Genomic DNA, 26,169 nt, shown 5'->3' on the forward strand with positions numbered 1-26,169 from the left:
AAAATCACGATGAAGGCCAGGCGCGGTAGCTCACACCTGTAATCCCGGCACTTTGGGAAGTCGAGGCAGGCGGATCACTTGAGGTCAGGAGTTCAAAACCAGCCTGGCCAACATGATCAAACCCCATCTCTACTAAAAATACAAAAATTAGCCAGGCGTGGTGGCACATGCCTATAGTCCCAGTGCTTGGGAGGCTGAGGCCTGAGAATCATGTGAACCCAGGAGGTGGAGGTTACAGTGAGCTGAGATCGTGCCACTGCACTCCAGCCTGGGAGACAGAGCAAGACTCTGTCTCAAAAAAACAAAACAAAACAAAACAAAACAAAAACAAAAAAACCCCCACACACAATGAGGTACAACTTTACATGCCCAAGGATGGCTGTAATGAAAAAAAAACAAGTGTTGGCAAGCATATAAACTGACACCCTCATGCACTGCTGGTGGGAATGTAAAATGGTGCAGCTGCTTCTTCAGAAAGTTAAATATAGAATATATCACCCCGAGGCCGGGCACGGTGGCTCACGCCTGTAATCCCAGCACTTTGGGAGGCCGAGGTGGGCGGATCACAAGGTCAAGAGATAAAGACCATCCTGGCCAATATGGTGAAACCCCATCTCTACTAAAAATAGAAAAATTAGCCAGGTGTGGTGGCGCACACCTGTAGTCCCAGCTACTCAGGAGGCTGAGGCAGGAGAATCACTTGAACCCAGGAGGCGGAGGCTGCAGTGAGCCGAGATCACGCCACTGCACTCCAGCCTGGTGACAGAGTGAGACTCCATCTCAGAAAAAAAAAAAAAAAAAAAAAAAAAAGAATATATCACCCCAATGTCCATCAACAAATTAACAGATAACAAAATGTGATACATCTACAACATAGAGATTATTCATCCATAAGAAGGAATCACATATTGATATACGCTACTACATAGAGGAACCTCAAAAACATTAAGCTTAGCCAAGTGTGGTGGCACCTGCCTGTAGTCCCAGCTACTCTGGAGGCTGAGGCAGGAGGATCACTTGAGACCAGGAGGTTGAGGCTGCAGTGAGCCATGAGCCAAGGTCCCACCACTGCACTGCAGCCTGGGCGATAGCCCAAGACCCTGATTCAAAACAAAAAACCATCTTGCTAAGTTAAAGAAGCCAGTCACAAAAGGCCACATGATTCCATTTACATGAAATGTCCAGAGTAGGTAAATTCATAGAGACAGAAAGTAAACTGGTGGTTAGCAGACACCAGGAGACAGGGGGTGCTATGAATTGAATTGTCCCCCAAAGTTCGTGTGTTGGAAACTTGATCCCCAATGCAGCCTCATGGGAGGTATTTGGGTCAAGGGAGCACCACCCTCATGAATGGATTAATGACATTATCACAGAGTGGGTTCTTTATAAAAGGACGAGTTCGGCCGGGCGCAATGGCTCACGCCTGTAATCCCAGCACTTTGGGAGGCCAAGGCAGGTGGATCACCTGAGGTCAGGAGTTCAAGACCAGCCTGGCAGACATGGTGAAACCCCGTCTCTACCAATAATACAAAAATTAGCCAAGCATGGTGGCACACGCCTGTAATCCCAGCTACTCAGGAGGCTGAAGCAGGAGAATTCCTTGAACCAAGGAGGCAGAGGTTGCAGTGAGCCGAGATCGTGCCACTGCACTCCAGCCTGGGCGACAGAGCAAGACTCCATCTCAAAAAAAAAAAAAACAAGACAAGTTCAGCCCTGTCTTGTTCTCTCTCACCCTTCCCCTTTCACCACGGGACATGCGACAAGAAGATGCCAACCCTGAATCTCGGACTTCCCTACCTCCAGAACAGTAAGAAATAAGTTTCTGTTCATTATAAATTACCCAGTCTCGGGTAATGTGTTATAGCAGCACAGAATGAACTAAGACATAGGATACAAAAACTGCTTAATGGGTACAAAGTTTTATTTTGGGGTAATGAAAAGGTTTTGAAACTAGATAGAGGTAGTGGTTACACAACATTGTGATATACTAAAGGTCAATGAATCATACACTTCAAAATGGTTAATCTCACGTTATGTAAATTTCATCCCCGTTTTTTTTTTTTAAAGGATAAAAACTAAAAAAAACCTCATCTGCGTTACTGGAGGTTAGGAGAGTGGTAACTGCTTGGGAGGAGCACAAGAGCTTCCGGGGACCGTCTTATTCTATTTCTTGAACTGTACACTGGGATTGGGGCGAGTTTATTATCCAGGCATTTATCTGTGGCCTTTCATACTTTGATAACAAGCTAAGAAAAGAAACCTAAAAGCTGAACGCAGTGGCTCACAACTGTAATCCCAGCACTTTGGGAGGCCAAGACAGGAGACTCACTTGAGGCTAGGAGTTCAAGACCCACCTGGGCAATATAGCAAGACCATATATCTATGAAAAAAAAAAAAGGACAAAAAAACAGGTAGAAAGAAAAATATCCTCACAATTGTATTCCTATTTTGCGAATGGGGAAACTGAGTCACAGAGCGGTCCTATTACTTTGCCCAAGCTTCCCAGCCGTTACCTGGGAGAGCCAGAATTGGAAAGCACAGCCCACATCTTGACTACTATACCGTCTGCCTCTCAACCGGCAGATGGAGCCCAGCATGGGGCGTGGCAGAGGGCAGGTGCTCTGCTAATGGTGGTGTGCTGCCGCTGTGTCAGAAGTGGGACCAGCACATGGCATGAGTGACTCTGATTAGATGTACTATTACTACACCCTTGGCCTTAAGCACAGCTTGCTGGGTGAGAGGCAGCACGTGGGCCAGGCCTTGAGAGCACTAGTTCAGGAGTCAGAGGGCCTGAGTCCAACCTCAGCTCTACCCACTCCTTGCTGAAACCTCAAGCAAGTCACTCTTCCTACTGAACCTCAGCTTTCCAGTCTGTAAGGTGGCATGTGCTCCACAGGGCATCTATAAAAATTCAACAAAATCAGGCTTGCCTAGAGCAGAGACAGGTGTTTGGCACACAGTAAGTGCTCAGTAAACCAGCACTGCCATTATTTTAACCACCAAGGGGGTCGGTGGGGTGGTACAGGTCCCAAAACAGCCGTAGTCAGCAGGGCCCACCTCACCTTGCCCACCTCTGCCAGCTGCTACTCAGAAAGATGGGCACTGGGAAGGCCCAAGAGTGCAGGTGTGCACAAGCGTGTGTGTAGGGTGCAAACCTGAGACAGGTGTGTCAGAGCTAGGCCATCCCAGATGACAGAGGCAGGCCTGTGGCTGGGTCATCTGGCCCCTTGTAACATGAATGCGGACACTGAAGGCCCAAGAGGGGCCAAGACTCATTTAATGCCATCAGTAATCCTAGACCAGAGAGAAACTCTTGCCCCTCCAACAGTTCCACACCCATCCCAAGGCTCTCACAGTCCAGCCTAATGAGCCATGGCCTCTGCACGTGCAGGCCACGGGACAGGAGCCCATGACCCTGTGTACCCCAGCACACCACCCACACACCACGCCAACCATTCATTCAACAACCATTTACTGAGTGCCTACTGTATGCCCACCACTTTTAGACGTGCTGGGGATACCACTGTGAAGAAGCCTCATGAAAATGCCTACCCTTGTAGAGCTGACAACATCAGAGATCTGGCTTGTTAACCCACTTTATAGATGTGAAACCAAGGCTCAGTGAGGTGACATGGCTTGCTCACAGTTGCACTAAGAGGAAGCAGCAGAACCAGGGTTAGAACCTTGATAGCTGCCAAGACTCAGGAAGCTCCATCAACAAACCCAGACTCCAGGCTCAGGCTGGGGGACTGGGCCAAGGGACCTTAAAAGCCATCTCTGTCCAGAAAGAGCAGCAGGACACGAATCTCCTCTGCTCAGTCAGGTGGGGAGGCTGCTCCCAGGGAGGGGCATCCATCCCTCATCGCTGCTCCCTGTCTGCGTCTGCAGGCTGGTACAGTGCAGGATGCGTGGCTCTTCCCGATGCCCGCAGCGCTAGCTTCCTGCCCCCTCTTTGAACAAGCCCACTTACCCCCTCAGGACTCACTGGCTGTCGCCTCTGGCATAACTGTGAGGCTCAATCCCCGATTTCCTTCAGGCCTTTATTCAGATGCCCCCTTCTCAGCAAAGCCCCCTCTGGCCGCCCTGCCTGCCTCATGCCCTCCCATCCTCACGTTGCTTGTTTTTTCTCCATGGCTCGCGCCACCGTGAGACATGCATGTCTGCCTGGGAGCTGTCTGCCTCCCTATCAGCGCCCAAGATACTAACACGAGGATGGGATGTTTGCCTGTCGGGCTCACTGCTGGACCCCAGAACCCAGAACAGCGCCTGGCCCACAGGCGCTGCTCAGCACGTGTTTGCTGAATGAATGCAAGTGCACACAGGGCAGCCAACCGCCACACCTGGGGACCTTCTTTCCAGGGGGAGGCCCACAGAAGCTGGCCTGGGACAAAGCCATCTCTCAGCAGGTGGCGCTTCTCCCCATCTGCCTCTCAGTCTTGCTTGGCAGCCACTTGGGGACAAACAGCCCTGGGGTCAAAAAGGGTCTCTTCCCTGTCCTAATAACTTCACTAAAAGGGGACCTCAGCTTCCCACTAGTACAAATGGATCAGGCCACGCATCGGCTCACGACATCACAGGGCTGCTCTCGTCTGGAGTGCCAAAGCCAAGGTCCTTTTCCATGGCCTGCAGTCGCGACACGGCTGGACCCCGCGTTGCTCCTCTGCTTGCCTCCCCCAGCTCGCCCTAGCTTACACTGCTCCAGCCACGCTGTTACCAGAAAACACCAGGCACATCCCCACCTGGGAGCCTCTGTCCTTGCTGTCCCTCTCCCCGGGACACCCTTGCCCAGCCAGCGCCTCACCTCCTCCAGGCTCCAGGCCTCTGACCACTGCCGTCTCCTCAGGGCAGCCTCTTGATGCCCCCCCGCCCCCAGCCCATTGTCCCTCACTCACAGTTCCCACTTTTCACCCCAGCACTTGCCACCCCGACATTCCATGTCTACTTATTTACTGCCTGCCCCACCCCCACTGGAATGTAAGCTCCATCAGGGGACCACTGTGTCTCGGAGCCCGGGGCTATCCGGCACAGCACACAGTCAATGAATACTTGCTAACTGAATGAATGCTGAATACTGCCTCACTGTGTTAGTTCAGTGACGTGACTTCCCCTCTCTGGGCCTCAGTTTCTTCATCTATAAAATGGGGCTATGAATGAGATCACTCATGCACAGTCAGATCCCTGCTCTCCTGCCCAGATGACCACTGAAGGAGTCCACGAAATGGGGGCATAAGCAGCTGTGGGCCTGGGGCTGCGGAATGCTGGCTCCTCAGGCTGGTAAGACCCTCCGCCTCTGCCTCTCAGGGCACAGCTTCCAGGAGGAGCCAGCGTGGGAGAAAGAATCTGGCGGGCAAAAGCGGCCTCTTACCACGCTTGTGGAGCCAGCCTTCTTTGATGACAGACACCTCGTTCATGGTGGCAGCGTGGTACGCTGTCACCTAGCTCGGGACAGCTCAGGGCAGCAGGACATGCAGGAGGCACCGTGGACAGGGCACAGTCTGCAAGACAAGAGAGGAGCTGGTCAGGGCGGGAGGGGATTCCACACCAGCCCCTTCCCTGAGGACGCCGGGCTCTGAGGCCCTCTGGCTGTTCTGCCCACTCAGCAAAGGGTAAGGCCAGCAAGGGTGGCGTGGAGCCCGCTCTCAAGGACCCATTCTGAGCAGAGATGTGGCAATGTCCCCAGCGACCCCAATGTGGGGGAAGCAGAGCTCCCCGGCCTAAGCGCAGGCCAGACCCCAAACTCAGGACACCCATGCTGGGGGGAGGTGGCCCCTCCACCCACAGTCACTCCTGACTGAGCAAGCATCAAGGTAGCCGTGCCCTGCCCGCCCCGTGTCACTCCCATGGCCCAACACTGAGGTAACCCAGTATGAATGAGGCAGCCCAGGGTACCTGAGGGAGTGCACAGAGCCACCAGCATCTGCCTGTCCCTCCACCATCTTACACACACACACTCTTTTCTCTCTCTCCCCCCTCTTCTTTCCAAACCAGGAAGCCACCAACCTGCCACCTTCAACAAACTAAGCACACTCCCGTCCCCCCATGCCATCCCATGCCATTCCCTGAGCCTCAGTGGCCTCCCTCCCCCCATCAGATGACAGAGAAAAGACAGGTCTCAGACAATCCGGGATCTTGAACAAGAAAGCAACCTACTGCGTATGCACGGCCTGGGGCCTAGAAGCCAGTCCTGGGGGCTTGACCAAGGCCCTGATCCCTACCCCAAGACCTTCACTTCTGTCCTCAGGGACCAGCAACCAACAGACTGAGGGACGCCAAGGCCACTGCTTCGTCTCAGGTTCCCAGAACGGAGGGGAGGAGGGCGCGAGGCAGCGCCAGCTGGGCCCCTACCTGGAGCCTGGGGCCTGGCCAGGGTCCACAGAGACCAAGGCGCCTTTGCCTTTCCCAGCCTGGGGTTATTTGCGGACAGCAGGTCGGGAGCTACGGTGGCCCCCAGAGAAGTGGCAGCTGGCTCTAGGGACACCATGGGCATCAGCTTTCTCTCGTGCCCCAGGGGAGCTGGTGGGCCGGACACGCTACTGCCTGGCATGTGACAGTGGCAGGCTGCCCAGGTCCCGGCAGAAGGAAGGGAGGTAAGTGGGAGGAAGCGGGAGGAAAGACAAGATGGACAATGACAGGGAAGTAAACAGGAGGGTGAGAAATCACATTCTGGGCTCCAAGCTGCAAAGGCAATGATGCGAGGCTGGGAGCAGCAATAAGGGGCTCCCCTTGCCAGCAACATGCCCGGCACCCCACAACCCAAACACACAGGACTGCCAGACTCTCAATCCTCAACATCCCCACATCTCAGCCGGGCACAGTGGCTCATGTCTGTAATCCCAACACTTTGGGAGGTCAAGGCAGGAGAATCCCTTGAGCCTAGGAGTTTGAGACCTGCCTGGGCAACGTAGTGAGAACTTGTCTCACTACCCAATTTTTTTCTACAAAAAAATTAAAAATTAAAAAATTAGCCAGGCATGGTGCTGTGCACCTGTAATGTCAGCTATTCGAGACAGGAGGATCACTCGAGCCTGGGAGGTCGAGGCTGCAGTGAGCCTTGATTGCACCACTGCACTCCAGCTTAGGTGACAGAATGAGACCCTGTCTCAAAAAATATATAAATATGTATGTATTTCTGTATCTCCCACTGTTCTGTGTGTCAACCTCTAACGTGACCATCTCTCCCCATCCTGCCCGCGGCCTGGCTCTAGTCAGGTCTGCCCCATCTGCCCCCACCTCTTCCCCGAGTTCCTACGCTCCACTCTTGCTCCCTCCCACTCACCCCACATTCAGCAGCTAGAGGGATCCCCAACGCTGAACCTGTCTTTCTCCTGCTCAGAACCTTTGTGGCTCCCTGGTGTTCCCAGCAAAAAAGCCAAACTCCTCAGCTGAGGATCCAAGGCCCTTCAGGACCTGGCCTCTGCTGCCCTGCGTTCCAGGTGCATGAGCTGAGACGTGCACCCAGAAAGCCCTCGGGAAAGGCTAAGGACCATGACGTTGACTATTGCACCTCTCCAGCCTCTCCGCCCTACCTGACTCTCCACGTTACGCTTCTGTCACTCAAGCCCTTCCCTCTGGCCTCCATCAGGGACAGCACCTCCTTCTGGGCGTTCTTCTCTCTCTTCCTTGAGGTCTCAGCTAAACCAGTGCCTCCTCCAGGAAGCCTTCCCCACCTCAGAGGCTGCACTGTGTGCTCTTTGTGCACCCTTGGAGCAACCCTCCCAACACCTATTAACGCTAATGCAGTAGACCAGCAAAGCGTCTTATCTAATGAGCACATGAAGAAAGAGGCCAAGTGTCCCCAACTGACCCCCACCCCAGGACCACACACAGCCAGGGACACACTACCAGACTCTCTTCATGACACCAATCTTTTTTGGGGTGCATCCTAGACCCCGGATGGTACCAGCAACAGAATGTCACTAAGACACAGCCCTGCCTTCATGAGGCTCACAGTCTGGTGTGAGGGGCAGAAAAATACACGGATATACAAATAATCAGGTGGTGGGGAGGCTGGAGAGTGGAAGAACAGGATGTTAGCTTGGTGTGGGGGACTTGCGAGCAGACACCCGAGTTAACTGAGGGAGTGAGCTGTGTAGACACATGAGGAAATGTATTTCAGCAGGGGAACAGAAAATGCAAGGACCTGAGGCAGAAAGGGGCCTGGTGAGGAGAAAACAAGAGAGAGGTGGACAGGGGAGAACACCAAGGGCCTTCTGGGCTATGGCTGGGACTGAGAGAAGCCCGTCCCCTACACGGACCTACACCATGCCTTCCCTGATGCAAGCTCAGTTCAAAATACTTCCCAAATGGCTGGGAGGGAGAACTCGGAGTCCAAAGGAAGGGCTGATGTGCAGGGAATAGAACAGGGGCTCCATGTCTCATCTCCCCTCTCGCTGGCCCACAGCGGCCCAGGGACATCACCTCTCAGGGCCCTTGTAATGCAGCAGCACTAAAGCACCCACTGTGGGCCCAGGGCTCGGCCTACTGCCTGGCGCCCAGTGAACAGCCAAACACACGGCTGCCATTATTCCAGAGAGAAGCAAAGGCAGCCAGGTATGGCCAAGAGTGGTCTGGGTTCCAGAGTCCAAGAGCCACCGCCAGCTGGGTGGCCTTGGGCAGGGTGCCAGCGCTCCCATGGAGTCTCTCCTGAATGCTCCCAACACCCCACCAGACAGTCAGTGACCATGCCCAGGTGAGGACAGAAGCTGAGAGAAGGGAAGCTGTTTACCTTGGGTCTCCCAGCCGAGAAGCAGCGGAGGCCCTGGCCGCTGCTGGGATCAACAGAGCTGCTTTTTACAATCTCATCTCAGCAACTAAGGAGTCAGCACAGCTGGAGGGAGAGCAGGGGGAGGAGTTGGAAGATCCCCTGCGTCCCGCCTGGATCCTGCCCTGTCCTCCCACTGAGGGTGGCGCCTCAGCTGAGGTGTCCGTGACGCAGTCCTGTGGTGATGAAATACCAGCCACTGCAGCCAAGAAGATGGCTGGCTTAGGCTGGGCACGGTGGCTCACGCCTGTAATCCCAGCACTTTGGGAGGCTGAGGTGGGCGGATCACCTGAGGTCGGGAGTTCGAGACCAGCCTGACCAATATGGAGAAACCTTGTCTCTACTGAAAACAGAAAATTAGCTGGGTGTGGTGGCACATGCTACTTGGGAGGCTGAGGCAGGAGAACCGCTTGAACCCGGGAGGTGGAGGTTGTGGAGAGCCAAGATCACGCCATTGCACTCCAGCCTGGGCAACAAGAGCGAAACTACATCTCAAAAAAAAAAGATGGCCTGCTCACTCGGGGGGCTGCCAACGGAGGACACTCAGGCAGGGGGACAGAGACTCGCCTATGGAACCCCCACAGCACGCCCTGCGGAGGGGAGTCCCTGCACGGCCCCACCACACTCATTACTTCCTAAGGTTCCTGGGCATGAGTCTTCTGAGTGCCTGGGCCAGAGCTGCAGCTGTTGACTCAAGACAAGGTAAAAAGAGCAAGAGCACCTCACAGGAGAGGACACCCACACAACCAAGAAACATACATAATCTCATTAGTTACAGGCAAATGCAAATCATAACCACCTACCTGGGATGGCTCGAATACTAAAAACTGACAAGGCCAACTGCTGGCACGAATGTAGAGGAACCAGAACCCTTACTCATTATTGGTGGGAGGTGCAAAATGGTTCAACTACTGTGGAAAACTGTTAAGCAGTCAAAATTAAAGCTCAATATATGCCTATCCCATGACCTAGCAATTCCTCTCAAGGAAATTAGTGTATGTACAAAAGACTTGTACTACAATGTTGACAGCAGCAATATTCACAGTAACCCCAAACTGGTAACAGACCAGGAGTCTACCCACAAGAGAATGAATAAACAAACACATAGATCCACAGTAGAACACTACTCAGCAACGAAAAGGTCTAAACTGCTGCTGAATACAGCAGGGAAGGAGTGAGAGAATGTTATAGAGTGAAAGAAGTCAGCACTCTGCCCACGCCCCTCCTGCAGCCTGGAGCCCCGTGACCACCTGAGTCAGCTCCCACCCCTTCTCCGCTCGAACCCTCCTATGCAACATAAAAGCCAAAATCCCCAAAGCAGCCACAGGACCCTACGCGGCCTGCAACATCCCCCTTTGCTTCTCTGAGGGCACTTCACTTCAGCAGTGCCTGGCTCCCTCAGCTGCCAGGATACACAGGGACGCCCCACCTCAGGGTCTTGCAGGCACTGCACCCTCAGGTGGAAACTCAGGCCCCTCTCCACTCTCTTCAGCCTCTGCTCACGTCCCTTTCTTGAGAAGCCTTCCTAACCTCCCTAGGCAAAGCATGCCCACCCTACCTCCCCTTACCCTTACCCTTCATTTTCCCCTAAGCACCCATCACCACCGATGTTACTGTATGTGTTTGCTTACGCTGACAGCCCACCACCCACACTGGAATGTCAGCACGACAAAGGCAGGACTCTTGGCTGCCTTGGCCACAGCTGGATCCCCAGAGCTTTGTAGGGTGTTGGGCACAGAGTGGAGTGGGTACTTAATAAGTATCTGTGGAATGAACATGTACAGAGTGAAGCCCTGTGCCCAGAACAGGCTCAAAATAAGCTCAATTCCTTTCCTTGCCACTTACTAAGTCCTTTTTCTCTCGCCCCCTCTCACTGACCTGGTTTTGATGCCAGACAGCACAGATGGGCTAGGGAGGCAGGTGGGGAAGCAGAGATCTGCGTCTCTTGGAGCTGGAGCTGGTGGGTGGGGCTCCTTCCTGGTGTTGCGGAGGCTCATTGGGGAGGTGGCAGCGACCCCCTCAGGAGCCTCTGTCGCCTGCACTCAGATCTGTGCCTTTCCACAGCGCCCAGAGGAAGACTTGCTCAGGAAATAAATTCAAAGACAACAGGAAGCTGGACGTGGTGGCTCACGCGTGTAATCCCAGCACTTTGGAAGGCTGAGGCAAGAGGATCTCTTAAGACCAGTTCAAGACCAGCCTTGGTAACACAGCAAGACCTTATCTCTACAAAAAATATAAAAATTAGCCAGGTGTGGTGGCGCACACCTGTAGTCCCAGCTACTTGGGAGGCTGAGCCAGGAGGATTGCTTGAGCCCAGGAGGTTGAGGCTGCAGTGAGCTATGACTACACCACCACACTCCAGCCTGGGAGACAGAGCAAAACTGTATCTCAAAAAACAGACAAACAAACAAACAAACAAACAAAAAAAGCTGGCCGGGCACGGTGGCTCACACCTGTAATCTCAGCACTTTGGGAAGCCAGGGCAAGAGGATCCTCTGAGCCCAGGAGTTTGAGACCAGCCTGAGCAACATGGTGAAACCCTGTGTCTGCCAAAAAAAAAAAAAAAAAAAAAAAAATACATACATATATACATACATATATATATATAGTAGTCAGGTGTGGTGGTGTGCACCTGTAGTTTCAGGTACCTGGGAGGCTGAGGTGGGAGGATGACCTGAGCCTGGGAGGTAGAGGTTGCAGTGGGCTGAGATTGTGCCACTGCACTCCAGCCTGGGTGACAAAGCCAGACCCTGTCTCAAAAAAGAAAAAAAATATACCAAAAAAGCCAAAGACAACAGGAACTAGTGGTGTAACAGGCAGCATCTGCTCATGGGAACTCAGGAGAAAGGCACCTGGGGCAAGACGGGAGGGAACCAACTCCCTCATCTGCCACAAGCTATTCACCACTCTATAAACTGGTCCCAGCGTCTTGTGAGAACATTCTGGTAAAACTCATAAAGTGGAAAATGTACATGTGCTTGGAGGAATTTCTCCTGCAGAAAATGCTAGTGCCAGGGCACAGAGGTTCTAGGGTGGGAATTCTCAGCCTCAACACTAGTGACATTTGGGGATAGAGAATCCCTGATGTGGGGACTCTTCTGCACCCTGAAGAGGTTTGGCAGCATCCTGGGTCTCTACTCACTAAAGCCAACAGAACACCCTCCCCTGGTTACGACAATCAAACATGTCTTCAGTCATCACCAAATGTCTCCTGGGGTACAAAACCACCACCAGCTGACAACCGCTGTCCTAAGTATGTACTGCTGAAATAGGGAAACCTGGCAACAATCTAAAAGCTCACAACAGGGGTCTGGTGCTATATATTGGTTAATATCATGACTCTACTAAAAAGAGCAAGGCTCACATAGCCCATACCACGTGCCAGGCCCATAAGAGTGCTTCGCACATACCAATATAACCCTCACAGCAACGCTTTGAGGCAGACACTCCTACTGTTTCTATGACAATGAGGAAACTGAGGCACAGAAGTGAAATGACTTGCCCTATGACTTCACCTCAGGAAGTACAGGCGGCCCGGCTCCCCCACAACACCATGCCACACAGCCTTGAGAGTTAGGCAGATCTGGACTGGGGTCCTTGCTTGCCCACTTTCTAGACTCCCAAGCCTCCGTTTCCTCCTGTCCTTGCAAGGACAGACAGCAGCGCTTTCATCACAGGCTAATGCAGGGAAGGGCTCAGCACAGCACCCAACGCGTGGAGATGGTCTGGCCACACAACACAACAAGCCATCCTGAGCACAGAAACACAGAAACCAGCCCTGCTGTGCTGACACTGAGACCATCAGCATTCGCTAACGAAGGCTCGCGGCATGACAGAATGCAGGCGGGATGCCTTTTCTGAAACACACACACACAAGCCCTATCACCTCAATTCTACAATATGCATATTGTTTCACATGCTGATGTCATTGAGATTGGCATGTACCTTGCAATCCATGGATAAAACTCACCTATCGCATTCTTTTCAGAAAAGCAGTTATATGATCAATAATGGACCTTATAGGGCATACCATCTTAGACTTCAGGGCACGGGGAGGTATGTGTTTAAATGTCACACACACAGAAAAAAGAAATCCGAAGGAAATACGCCACACTAACAGAGGCAGGAGAGCGGGTGCGGGAGGCAAGGCAGCCTCAGGAACCAAATGCCAGCTTTTCAGCCCTGGCTGTGTCACCTGCTGTGAGACCCTGGGCAAGTCACCAAGTCATGTTCCCTTTCTTCACCCCTGTTTCCTCATCTGTATATTAGAGATAATAACTGCACATACCTACCTCTAAGGCTATTGGAGGGTTCAGTGAGTTAATCCACATGAAGTCCTCCCAAAAGAGCCTGTAAGAGCAACTGCTCAACACGTATCAAATATTATCATCACTGGCCAGGCGCGGTGGCTCATGACTGTAATCCCAGCACTTTGGGAGGCCGAGGCGGGCAAATCACAAGGTCAGGAGGTCAAGACCAGCCTGGCCAATATGGTGAAACTCTGTCTCTACTAAAAATTCAAAAATTAGCCCGGCTGGTGGCAGGCACCTGTAATTCCAGCTACTCAGGAGGCTGAGGCAGGAGAATTGCTTGGACCCGGGAGGCAGAGGTTGGAGTAAGCAGAGATTGTGCCACTGCACTCCAGCCTGAGGGACAGAGCAAGACTCCGTCTCAAAAAAAAAAAAAAAAAAATTATTATTTCCTCTGATGGGTGGAGACATGGGAAACTTCACTTTCTATACTGTATGTTTCTAAACAGGTGAATTTTTACCTATTCTACCTCCTTGGTGAGAAGGTGGCACTGAAGAAACTTTTTTTTTTTCCTGAAAAGGTCTGGGTACTTCAAAAAAAAAAAAAAGAGAGACTTTTTGTTTCTTTTTTCTTTTAAATACGCTCCCTACACTCGCCCCATCTGTCTGCTTGGAGCAGGTGGGGCTGGAGGCAGGTTGAAGCCGTGGGCAGGCTGCAAAAGAAACGGGGACAAGAATAAGCACAGAGCAGATTCCTTCTCCTCCCTGCCACCCCACACACACACCTTCCCCCTCACGCCACCCAGGGCCTTACAGCACCCACAGAAATCATGTCAAATATTCTAGTCTGCTTGGCCACGGGCTCCATACACTCTGAGGGCTCCATGCTGCAACCAGCGGGATCCTCCACGCAGTTCTGACCCTGTCCCTCCCCTGCTCAGGACCTCTCCCTAGTGCCCATGGATCACATCCAAGGCCCCTATGGAGGCTGCCAGGGGCCATCTGCCTTGGCCCCGCCTGCTCTCCAGCCTCACTGGTCTGCTCGCTCCAACACACAATCTCCCCTTCTCCTGGCCCCATGAAGACTCCCTGCTCTCACACCCCAAGACCTTTGCACATGCTGTACCCCTTGCCTGGCACTCTGTTCACCCATCTTCTTCACGGAGGCCTTCCCTGACCACCCCCCTCCCACGAGCAGCGGACTCTCAGAGCTCAGCCTTCCCTTCCCCTCACAGCACTTGCCTCTGTCACCTGCATGACTATGTGGGTAATGTCGCCTCTCCCACTGGACTGTGGGTTCCACAAGGCAGGGATACAGTCTGTCCTAGCCCCCACTGTGTCCCCAGCTCCACTCAGCACAGGGATGGGCCCATAGCTTTCATTAATTCGGGGGGAGTGGTGAACAGAACCACAGCATTTGTGCCAAGTGAAGGTAAAACAAAAAATCCTGCATTCATTCATTCCACAAATATCACAACAACTCTGCATCATCACTGCTTGGGTCACCAGCGATTCAGCAGTGACCAAAACAGAACTCCCTGCCATTGGGGAGTTGGGGGAATGAGGGAACAGGCAGCAAAATAAAAAATAAATACATAAGCAAATTAGACAGGATAGCCAAAGCTGACAAATGCCATGGAGAAAAGGAGCACACGGAAGATTCAGTGCAGGGAAAGGGAGCAGGGGTTTCCGACTATACACAGGATGGTGACAGAAGGGCGCACTGAGGCAGCGCGGTCTGAGCAAAACCGGAAGCAGGTGAGAGAGCCAGGGGGAGACCTGGGGAGGAACGCTGCAGGCAGGGGAGGAGCAGGGCTGAGGCGCGTTCGAGGCGCCTACAGGAGTGGGTGAAGGGGAGGGCCGGGATATGTAGCTAGAGGAAGCTGGGGACCGCTGGGCAGGGCCTTGGGGGCCACTGTCAGCATTGTGGCTCTTATTTGGAGTGAGAGGGGAACTATCCGCCTGAGGCGAGCTGGGGAGTGGGGGAGGGGCAGCAGGTGGAACCCCTTGCACCCAGGGCAGGGCAGGAGTCCTTAGGGAGGCAGCCCTTCCTCTCCAGGAGCTGTCCCCAGAATAAGCCCTGGGCACTGGCCTGATGGGCTCACCACCTGCCTCACTTGAGAACCATGAGGACCTGCATGCAGCAGATGTGAAAACCGAGGATGGGAGAGATTCGGTGAATACCCACAGTGAGAGACAGCAGGGACACAGCCAAGGAGCCCGGACCCCTGTCCTCCGAGCCCTGAGCTGCCTCCACCTCCTTCTGCCTTTGCTCCCAAGAGACAGGGCCACCTCCCATCTTGTGTCGCCTCCTCCCACACACCGGCCAGCCCTTCCTTACCGCCCCTGATGTGCACGCATGCACGGGAGCCCTCCAGTTGGACTACATGGGGAATCCCTGACCCACGTCGCTCTGCATCGCCACCACCTCCCTGGGAGCTCCAGGGCAGGGCCCAGTGGCAAAAGGAGAAACCGGTGGGTCTGCATCAAGGCTAATACTCAGTGAGCACTCACAAAGCACCAGGCATGGATTAATGTTCATCTTCACAGCCAGCCTGTGTTACTATCCCCGTTCCTCACATGGGAAAACTGAGGCCCAGGGAGAGAGTCACATGCACACAGTCACAGCGAGTAGGTGCAGGAGAGGGACCGCAACCAGAGCAGAACTAGCCCACAGACCTTTCCATAACGACAGAAATGTGGTTACTAAATGTTTGAATGATAACTAGTGCAACTAAAGAACTGACTTTTTACTTTTCTTTAATTGTAATTAATTAAAACTTAAAAAGCCATATGTGAGGCCGGGCACGATGACTCACGCCCGTAATCCCAGCACTTTGGGAGGCCGGGGGCGGGGGGCGCGGGGGGCGATCACGAGGTCAGGAGTTCAAGACCAGCCTGGCCAAGATGGTGAAACCCTGTCTCTACTAAAAATACAAAAATTAGCCAGGCATGGTGGTAGCCGCCTGTAATCCCAGCTACTCGGGAGGCTGAGGCAGAGAATCGCTTGAACCCGGGAGGCGGCGGTTGTAGTGAGACAAGATCACACCACTGCACTCCAGCCTGGGTGACAGAGCAAGACTCCGTCTCAAAAAAAAAAAAAAAAGTCCATACGTGGCTAGTAGCTACCATTCTGGAGTGCAACTCTATAGAATTCCTGCTAATTAAGCACCGGGAGCCTAAAGGCAGGAGGCAGGGATGTGACTTTCACAGGCCAGATCATCCCAGCGCGGCTGGAAGCTCCCATGCTATACCCCATCTCTCCCGCATCCCAGCGCAGCTTACCTGGGGAATTGGAGCAGGACTCAGGCCCAAACTCACACCTCTAGTCAACTCAAATCCTGACTCTACCACTTCCAGGCTACACAGGTCACTTCTCTGAAACTCAGCTTCCGCATCTGTAAAATGGAATCTTTTTTTTTTTTTTTTTTTGAGACAGTCTCACTCTGTCGCCAGGCTGGAGTGCAGTAGTGCGATCTTGGCTCACTGCAACCTCTGCTTCCCAGGTTCAAGCAATTCTCCTGTCTCAACCTCCCGAGTAGCTAGGATTATAGGCACCCACCACCACACCTGGCTAATTTTTGTATTTTTAGTACAGACAGGGTTTCACCATCTTGGCCAGGCTGGTACTGAACTCCTGACCTTGTGATCCACCCCCCTCGGCCTCCCAAAGTGCTGGGATTACAGGTGTGAACCACCGTGCCCAGCCTGTAGAATGGAATCTTAACACCAATCTGCCCAAGCACATGTTTATGTTATCTCAAAAGATAATTTTTGCAGGCCAGGTGCAGTGATTCACGCCTGTAATCCCAGCACTTTGGGAGGCTGAGGGATGTGGATCACTTGAGCCCAAAAGTTCAAGATCAGCCTGAGCAAAATAGGGAGACTCCCATCTCTACTGAAAATTGTTTTAAAAAAATTAGCCAGGTATGATGGTGCATGCCTGTAATCCCAGCTACTCAGAAGGCTGAGGTGGGAGGATCACTTGAGCCAGTGAGGTCAAGGCTGCAATCAGCCATGATGGTGCCACTGCATTCCAGCCTGGGTGACAGAGCCAGACCCTGTCTCAAAAAAATAATGAAAAATTTAAAAAGATGATTTTTCTGATAACCATGGGTTGTCCTGGGGACCCAATGAGATGGCTTCACACACAGCTGGGGACAGGGCCAGTGCTTGAAAAATAGGTGGCAATTACATAAAGGACTCTGACATCAGGGGCTGTCCTGAGCCTGTCAGAGCCATGCAGTGGCAGCTAATGTTACTGCTGTCACTACTTGGTTCTAAAGGAATCATCCCAATAATTTCCAACATGCCCCTACTAACTTTTTGAAAATATCATCTAAATGAAAACACACAGCTAAAAAGAGTCAACGCCCTGCAGACACCTCCTCCCACCCCCCAAGGCCTTCGGACACCAGTTTGAGAAGCTGGGCTCTAGGGGACCCTGTCTCCAAAGCAGAATATGGTCTGCTTTCTCCATCCCTGGCTGCCACCTGAATCCAGCCAGCTCTCTCCCACACAGGTCCCTCCCCACCCACCTGTGTCCCTTCTCTTTGGGGATAAAGCCCTGGATCCCCATCATAGCCCAGGCCCTGAGCCCTGCCACCCTGCTCTCTCCCCCTCACCCACTCCCCCGGCTCCAGCCACATGGGCCTGCTGTTCCACCAGCACATCCAGATATCGCCTTCCTTGCGGCCTTTACCTGGCTGCATCCCATCCAGCCCAGTTCCTCGGGCTCTCACATCACAGGGGCTCCTCAGCAGCCTTCCCAAGCCCCTCTCCCACCCAGTCCAGCTAGATCTCTGTTCCCTCCTTCAGCCACACCAAGCACTCACAGGCCAACGCAACCTCTCTGCCACCTCCAATCACATCCAGAACTACACGTGGCACATAGAAGTGATTCAATCAATATTTGGAGACAGATGGAACACACAAATGACCAAGAACAGCCAAAGGCTGGCTCCTGAGGCTGTTCAGCAATCAGACCCCTAGGGCAGTGGGGAGGGGGTGCCTCCCATCCTCATCTCTTCCCCCTGGGCTCTGGGAAAAGGAGGGGCCAAGGTCATGGTATTGGGGGTGGAGAGAAGCAGCCACACCCCACATCCCAAGCAGGCATGGAATGGAGTCATTTCTGGATTACTGAGGCCTACTTTGTGCCAGCTCTGTCTAGGAGAAGAGAAAGCAGAAAAGAAATCATGATGACAATAGTGACAACTCCAGTCATAGCAGGCAGGGCAAGAAGACGAGGCAGTCTTCAAAAGGCAGCTTCGCCAACAGAGCAGGGTTCAACCACCATGCCTATTACTGACTTCCAGCAAATCCAATAACCTCTCTGTGCCCGTTTCCTCCCCTGTACAACAGGGACGATCGGGACAGCGAGCTGCCAGGCTGTGGTGAGGATGAGTGAGAGCGGACACCTTAAGCTCTGCAGCAGTGTCCAGCACTGAGAGGCGAACTACTCACGAGAATGACCCCAATATTCTATGTGGCTTCCTGGGCCTCAGTTTCCTATCTACAAGATGGGAGTGCTAACACTGCCCACCTCCCAGGCTGCTGTGCAGGTTTGTAGAGCTAATATGCAGCATCTGGTTGGGCAGGAGTACAGTGGTGGGAGTGATTCACATTCCTGTCTGGAGCCCTCCCATCAGCTAACAGGCCCTACCACTCTCTCCCAAGGACCAACAACGAGCCTGTGCCCACTGCCCTGCAGAGCCCCTTCTGTGCTCTCAGGTGCCCTCAGTCCTGTCTGGCAATCACCAGGAGTAGCATCAGCCCAAATTCATCCCGCGCCTCCTCAGGAGGCCTGTGCTTTCCAACGCAGCAGCTCCGTGCATCCTCCCCACCGCCCCACTCAGCAGGAAGGTTCCCGTTTACAGCTGAGCAAAATGCACCTTAGGGAGAAGAAATAAGGCCCCAGAGCTCCACAGCCACCGAGAGGGGTGCCAAGAGCAGGGTTCTCACCCACGTCAGCTACCCCCGGGACCAGGTCACTCAGCAGCCCCAGCTGGGTAAGTGTACACCAATAACCCACCAGACCATGAAGAACTTGAAGCCAGGCTGGAGAAGAGAACCGGGGAGCGGCAACTGCCCCAGCCCATTCAGAAAGGGCCCACAAAGTGGCAAACCGAGGAAGACTTGGGTTTCTGGCCTCACCCTTAGAAACAACATCTGCGAACGAGCTTCTCCAGCAGGACGGCTGGGCTGAACAAACTCCTGCTGGGACCTCTGACATGCAGTCTCCTCTTGGCCGACCCGGCTTGCTGTCCCTTGCTCGGCACAGTCAGAGCACCTGGGCCCTGCTGTGGGTGCCGAGTTGGCAGTAGGTCCTGCCCCAAGGGGGCCAGGCTGAGCTCCCACCCAGCACCCCTCCCACACTCACTCCCTCCCTCCTGGTCCTGCTCCCAGGCTGTCTCCCCCAGCTGGGCCTCTCGCTGCTTGGCTGGCTGTCCAGAAGAGCCTGCCATGGAACCACCCCACCGTGCGGCCCGGAGGCCTGTGGTTGAGGGCCTTCTGCTGAGAGCTCTGGGAAGCTAAAGAGAGGCCCAGGGAGGGGTGACCCTGGGTCCTCCAGGGGCTTGGAGCTCAAGTCTGAAAGACACTCCTTTCCATCCCAACCCATCCCGGGGGCCTTCTGGAGACCCTAGAGGTTTGTTCTGAGGGGTTCTACTCCTTCTAGGAAGATACCCTGGAACACACCTCAAAAAAAAAAAAAAAAAAAGCCAGAGTGCCGGCTCCCGCACTAAGCCTTAGGGGTGAGCCCATGGGTGGGATCAGAAGTCACACTCACCAGGGGCTACTGAGCTGTGGTGGGGGAATCTCTGGAAGCCCAGATTCATAGCCTGTCCCCAACATTTCCTGGTTGGGGGACTCAGCACAAGCTACAGAGGCTCTCCAGGCTTCAGTTCTCACCACTGTAAAGCGGGAATCAGAGAAGATTCCTCCTGGGTCTAATGGGTCTTCACCCAGATCCTCCCATGGCTCCCTCACAGCACTCCAGTCCCTACCCACACGTCACCTCCTCAGGGAGGTCCTCCCTGATCACCCAGCTATAGTGGAGAAACATGCCCACACTCTCAACCTGGCCCTCATTTATTTTGCCTTCGTAATATCAACCACACCTGAGACCAACCAGAGACCTGGGTGCTGGGCGCCAGTCACAAGCCCTGGTCTTTCCAATTCCAGAGGAGCACCGGGAATGGCGCAGGCCTGCAGGCCCACGGCAGTGTGGACGCAGGGTCAGCGGGTGCTGTCTGTATCAGGTGAGACTGCTGCCCTGCGTTGCTATTCAGTATTAGTCCGGCTGGTTGGGTTGGGGAGGAATGGGCAGAGAAATCAGCCCAATGAGCCTCCCCTCCTCTTTCCCTAAAAGTAACAGCCACGGGCTCTGGGGAACACGGTGTGAAAACCACAGGAGGGAGGCAACCCTCAGGCCTTTGCTGGCTGTAAGGCAGTGATGCTACTGGAGGGGAAGTGGGAGGCCTGTGAAACGCCCTGCTCTGCTCAGTCAAATCTACCCACGCCCCCAGGCAGGAGCCTGTGACCGGCTCCTGTGTCACCTGCTAACACCCTAAATCTGACCAGGCTGTTTCTGCTGAAATTCCAAACTCCTTCACAGACAGTCCACAAGGCTCCCAGGGAAAGGGCCCTGCCTGCCCCGCAGCCCCCGGACTCATCTCCTCCCTGCTCCCTCGCTCTGCCAAGCCACACAGGCCTCCGTCAGGCTTGTCCCTGCACCTCACCAAGCTCTGTCCTCCCTTCAGACCTTTGCACTGTGGTTCCCTCCACCTGGAGGGCTGTTCCTTCTCCTCCCATCCCACATGACTGCCTCACCTTGCCAAACTGGGATCAGCTCAGAGGCCCTCCCCACAGCCGCATGCATCTAAAGAAGTGCCCAGTCTGTCACCTGATTTGAATTCGCTGCCTAGCTCCTCCCCCTCTAACCGGCTCCTTGCTTATTCACCTGTTTCGGGTTGGTCTTGCTTAGCCCCACAAGGATAGGGACTTTGGCAAGTACACTGCTGTATTCCCAGTACTGATGCAATGCTGGCACATACGAGGTGTTCAGTAAATGGTGGCGGATGAGTGAAACCTTTTCCTCGGCTCCACAATACCCTTAGGATCCATCCTCACCTCTCACCCAGGCCCACAGGCCAGTGCAGCACAGCCCCTGCCAACCCCTGCAGGCACTTCTGCTGCTCCCCCTGCCCAGGCCCAGCCTTCCTGCCACTCCCAGAGCTGTGAGCTGTGGTGGGCTGGGAACCAGGGGCAGTGGCATGCACCTACAGTCCCAGCTACTCAGGAGACTGAGGCAGGAGGATCACTTGAGCCCAGGAGTTCAAGACTAGCCTGAGCAGCATAGCGAGACTCCCGTTTCCACAAAAAATTTAAAAATTAACTAGGCATGGTGGCATGCACCTGTAGTCCCAGCTACTCAAGAGGATGAGGTGGAAGGATCACTAAAGCCTAGGAGGTCAAGCCTGCAGTGAGCTGTGATCACACCACTGCACTCCAGCCTGGGTGACAGAGGGAGGCCCTGTCTCAAAAGAAAAAAAAAACAAGCACAGAGCCTGACCTCTGAAAAGACTCCAATGTGTCTACCTTGGAGGCGCTCAGGGCTGCAAAGCCACTGCGTGGAAGAGGAGTGGGCCCGGGAGCTGCCCTTGTCAGTTCTGACTTGATTGCATGTCTCCCCCGACCTCTGTTTCTGCATCTGTAAAACTGAGATGCAAATTTCAGCCCTGATCTCCTCCTAGTGCTCTCTGACACGGTTCTGTGAACTGGCAAAGGCCTTCAAAGTCCCGGCAGAAACACTAAGAATTACAATTGCTAAGACAGACCAACAGCTCACCATGTGTTGGGCACTGTTCTTAGCGAGGAGACGTTTCCGGTAGGCTTATTGTATGCCAGAACAGTTATGAATGCTTCCCACAAATTAATCCACTCAGCCTTCACAATAATCCTATCAGGTGGGAATTATCATCATCCCCATGGCACCGATGATGAAATGAGCTCAGAAGGGTTGGGGAGCCTGCTCAAGGTCACACAGCCATGGAGTGGCAGGGCTGGATTTGAACCCTGTGCTCTCACTCGCTTCCATACACCTCTTTACAGAGGCTGGAAACCAGAACATTGAAGTTCTGGATCCTAGCTGGGCCAGGCTGGGGAGCTGGATCCCGGAACGCTCGAGGGGACCAAAAGTAGGGGGTGGGGGAGGCTGGATGCCTCCGTTCCATAACATAATCATGACTGCCAACCAAGACTTACACAGTACCGGGCACCACTCTAGGAGCTTCTCGTGGATTAATTCATTTAATCCTCACAACAGCCCAAGGTGGACGTCCTTCTGAGACCACTGTATGGGAGTGAACAGTGTGGTCCAAGGTCGCAGAGCTAGAACCGACTTCACCATCCTGCTGCTAGCTAACGCAGGTCCCTGGTAGCTGTGTCACCCCCTGCATGGCTCTCTTGCTGTCTTCTTCTCCCAGCATACACCTGCCCAGGGTTAAAGGATGCCTTGGCTCCACTCTGAGGAGGGACCAAGAAATGCTGGACTGGCTGTAGGCAGAGATGCTCAGGGCAGCCTGAGGCTCAGGGGTAAGAGGAAGGAAAGACATAGGACAGTCACCTCTATAGGTGAAGGACAGAGGACAGAGGTGACTCTATCCTATGTCTTTCCTTCCTTTCACCCAGCCTGGAACCTGGTGAGCAAGGAATGCATGGTACTAGGGGCTCAGTGACCTGGGTTCAAATCCTACCCTGGCACCCATAGGGTCTGATAAGACCTGGGGGAAGGCAATTCTTCCTCTGAACTTCAATTTCGGACTCTGCAAAAAAGGACACAAATACCATATAAAGCCCGAAGCACAGGGCTGGGCAGAGTATATGCTCACAGACAAAAGCCACTCCTCCAGTTTCTCCTTGACAAGAGGATCTGAGGCCAAGGTGGGCCAAGGGCTCACATCACACCTCTACCACTTCAGCTATGAGACCTCTGGGAAATCTTTGCACTTCACAGTAAGTGAAATGATTCCTCATCTGTAAAATGGTATCACAATTCTAACTAGCTCATAGCTCTCCATAAAATAGGCCTAACCACAGGTATGTTTTGAGACTTAAGTGAGATCACATGTACAAAAGCCCTGTCACACGCCTGGCATGGGGTGAATGCTATAAACACTGGGCATCCACTAGCTCTGGAAATGATCTGCCTCTCTGAGATGCTGTTTTCTCATCTAAAAGGGAGAGCATAACAACAGCGCCTACCGCTCTAGAATTCAAGTATTCAGCAAGTTTATCTATATGAAGCATTCCAAACAGTGTGTGGCCCACAGAATGCACTCAGTTACTATCAGCCATCAATTTCATGATTACTGTTTTCACTGCCACTGTTAGCCCCATCAGGCAAACCCTCTAAAAGCTGGCAGGAGAGGACCAGAGGAACAAACCCCTAGTAGAGAAAGATTCTACAGAGCCGCCGCTGCCTCACAGACTGTGGGACCTTTCTCTCCAGGAACCACGAGGCACGGAAGCCAGTCAGCTTGGAAGTCACTGCTGCGGACTAGGGGCAACCATCTGCCCCCTCTGACCACATCACCAGCCCAGGTCTGCTGGGTCAATCAGGGACTGCAGCCAGTCCTCCGGGAACTCCAGACCTAGAGCAAAGGCTACAGGGCAAGCCAAGGTCATGATCTGGCCTAGGGAGCAGGGACACTGGCCACAGACCTCTGGGGCTGGCTGCTCCCAGCACCAGCCCACAGACCACAATAAGACACCAGATCCATGGGGGATCTGACTGTCCCAAGCCCTTCAGAGCAGCCTTCCTCCCTGGGCCAGGCTGGGCCAGGGGCACCCCCACTCCAAGTCCCCTTGGCCTATGCAAAGAGGAACAGCTGGGAAAACAGCTCCCGGCCTCACTGCAAGGCCAACTGTTACTGCCTTGGTGGGGAGTGTAAACATGATGTGTGACAGAGCTGGTAACTGGGAGACACAAACAGCTTCGTGGCCAGCGACAGAGGAGCATGTAGTGGTCTGCGTTGGTTCCTGGACCCTTCACATCCACTGCCAACCAAGTTCAGCCCACGAGTGAACTCCTGCTGCTTCTCTGGGAAGGTAGGAGTGGATGAAGTTGAAAAGCAGCCCATTGGAGGCTCTAGTTACTCCAGCCCAGGCGTCTTGCTGAGCCCCAAGAGGTCTCCAAATGAGAGGAAGAGGTCCTCACAATCCCAAGATCAAGATGCCCCCAGAAAGCTTCCCTGGGGGGAAGAGGTGTTCCCCCAAACACTCCTTCCTCCCAAGTTTTAACAAGCGGGTGCAGGGGCACGGCTCCTCAAATCCAAGCCCAATCCCTCTTCCTCTTCAGAATGTTAAGGCTCAGACAACTTCAGTGACTTCTAACACAGCTTTCCTCCCTCCCCTATGGAAGGAAAGAACTGTTACTGCCTGGTAAATAATCTGAGAGGGTAATGGAATCCAGAGCAGCACCTCCATGGTCCAAAGCACCCCAGTAACCATGACGTTCCCTCCAGAGTCGTTAAGAAGTTCAATAAAGGCTGAGATCAGTGTAAACCCCCAACGCCACACACGTCAAATACAGGAAACAGAAACCCCTCCTCACCAATCGGCATCACAGTCCTCCCAAAATACGCCCCTAAAACCCACTAGGGCCTGTCCCGCCCCGTCCCAGTCCCTTAAAGATCACAAACATCACAGTCCTTCTCTGATTTGGGCTCCCCTATGTTCTAAGCAGGGCTCCCCCAACGCCGTGGTGATATAACCCAGCCAAACTTGGGGAAGCATCCTCCCCAGAAGCCCCCATCCCTGTAAATACAGCACAGCAACGGCTTCCACAGCGCCAAAAAGGTACAGCCCTCTACACTTGATGCGGCGCGCCCCCTCGATAGCTTAGCCCGCGCACGCCAAGCTCGATCTGCCCGCCGCGCCCGAAGGGTCCAGCCCCCGGCCCGCGCACGCTGGGGCCTGCGCTCCCCGTCCCGCAAACTTGCAGCGCTCCCCCCACCGCCTCAGTGGTATGGCCCGCCGCCACCGCCCCGGCCCCCCGAGGCTGGTCCCACCGCCCCCGCTCGGCCACCCCCACTCAGCTCCTGAAGGAGGGGCTCGAGGGCCGTGGTCCCCCCGCCGGGCACGGGTGGTACAGCCCATCGCGGCACCGCGGGGGGCCCGGACGCGACCATCGCGGGGGGGGCGTTCGGGGACACGCGCTGGCGCACTCACCTGTCACCGGCAGCCGCCCAGCCTCTCCGGCGGGGCTCTACCCCCGCCCATCGCCACGCTGCGCTGGTTCCCTTTCCTTGTGTTTCCCGGGAGCGGCAACGGCGCCGGCAGCGGCGGCGGCGGCGGCGACGCCTCCTCCGAGGCAGGCCCAACGGCTCGCGCGGCGCGGTCCCCCCCCGCCCCCTCCCCCCAGCCCCCGCTTACCGCCCCCTCCCACCCTCTGGACGGAAATACCGCCCTCTCGCGCCACAAACAGGAAGTGACGTACAAAGAGCCAGAGACGAACTCTGAGAGAGCGAGAGCGCAAAAGCAGGGCAGAGAAGGAGGCGGGCTCACAGCAGGGCGCCTGCGCACATTAGACAACTTTGAGCGTGTGTGGGTTAGAGATGGGCCTCGCTAGGGCGTGGGGCGGAAAGGCGAGATGGGGCTACGCAGGCGCACTAGGACTCCGACGTCTGCTTTCCCTAGGGCCTAGCCGCAGCGATTATTTCCCGGCAGCCCCTAGTCCGTATTTACATACGCTTTGATCTTGTTTTACTCAGTTCTGGGTTCTGACGCTCTTAAAGGACCCCGGAGCGGGAGTGAGTTAGGAGGGGTTTCCTTTTCAGTGTGCTCATGGTTGAGCTCAGGCTCTGAAGCCACACAACCCCAGACTTGAATTTCCTCCTTTCTGGTGACTGTGGGCAGAAGGCTTGACCGTTTTCTGTGCCTCAGTATCCACATCTGCTAAATGGAAACAATCATCGCTGTGTCGCTGCCTTTTGAACCATTTTAATGTAAACAAAACGGTTTTTACCAATTAATTCATTACTGCAAGATATTAATGCCACCTGCTCTCGTACATATTCCAGTGAATCTGGGATATAACATTTTATAATGCAACTTGGGCCCATAAAGGCCTTAAAATCACCCTGCGGCCGGGCGCGG

The 26,169-nt window shown here is 54.0% G+C and overlaps 1 protein-coding gene and 1 non-coding gene across 12 annotated transcripts in view; both read right to left on the bottom strand.

Moving 5' to 3' along the window:
* AKT2 (AKT serine/threonine kinase 2) overlaps window positions 1-25,440 on the bottom strand; it is a 53,789-nt gene extending 28,349 nt beyond the window's left edge. The window contains exons 1-3 of one of the 11 annotated variants that reach the window (XM_019015703.4): window positions 9,565-10,601; window positions 8,726-8,827; window positions 5,366-5,495 (exon numbers count right to left, since the gene is read on the bottom strand). In XM_019015703.4, the coding sequence (XP_018871248.1) occupies window positions 5,366-5,411 (46 nt within the window). In that variant the 5' untranslated portion in view covers window positions 5,412-5,495; window positions 8,726-8,827; window positions 9,565-10,601. Of the gene's footprint in view, window positions 1-5,365; window positions 5,496-5,889; window positions 10,602-10,639; window positions 11,309-19,164; window positions 19,715-22,275; window positions 24,999-25,242 lie in introns of those variants that run through there. The other 10 variants (XM_004060738.5, XM_055369406.2, XM_063701331.1 and 7 more) reach the window with 10 other exon arrangements.
* MIR641 (microRNA mir-641) lies at window positions 22,594-22,705 on the bottom strand. The gene has a single exon (NR_106475.1). It is a non-coding gene; the product is annotated as a microRNA mir-641 (primary transcript).
* Window positions 25,441-26,169: the final 729 nt, after the last annotated feature.

This window comes from Gorilla gorilla, chromosome 20 (genome assembly GCF_029281585.2).
Source record: "Gorilla gorilla gorilla isolate KB3781 chromosome 20, NHGRI_mGorGor1-v2.1_pri, whole genome shotgun sequence".
Lineage (NCBI taxonomy): Eukaryota > Metazoa > Chordata > Mammalia > Primates > Hominidae > Gorilla > Gorilla gorilla.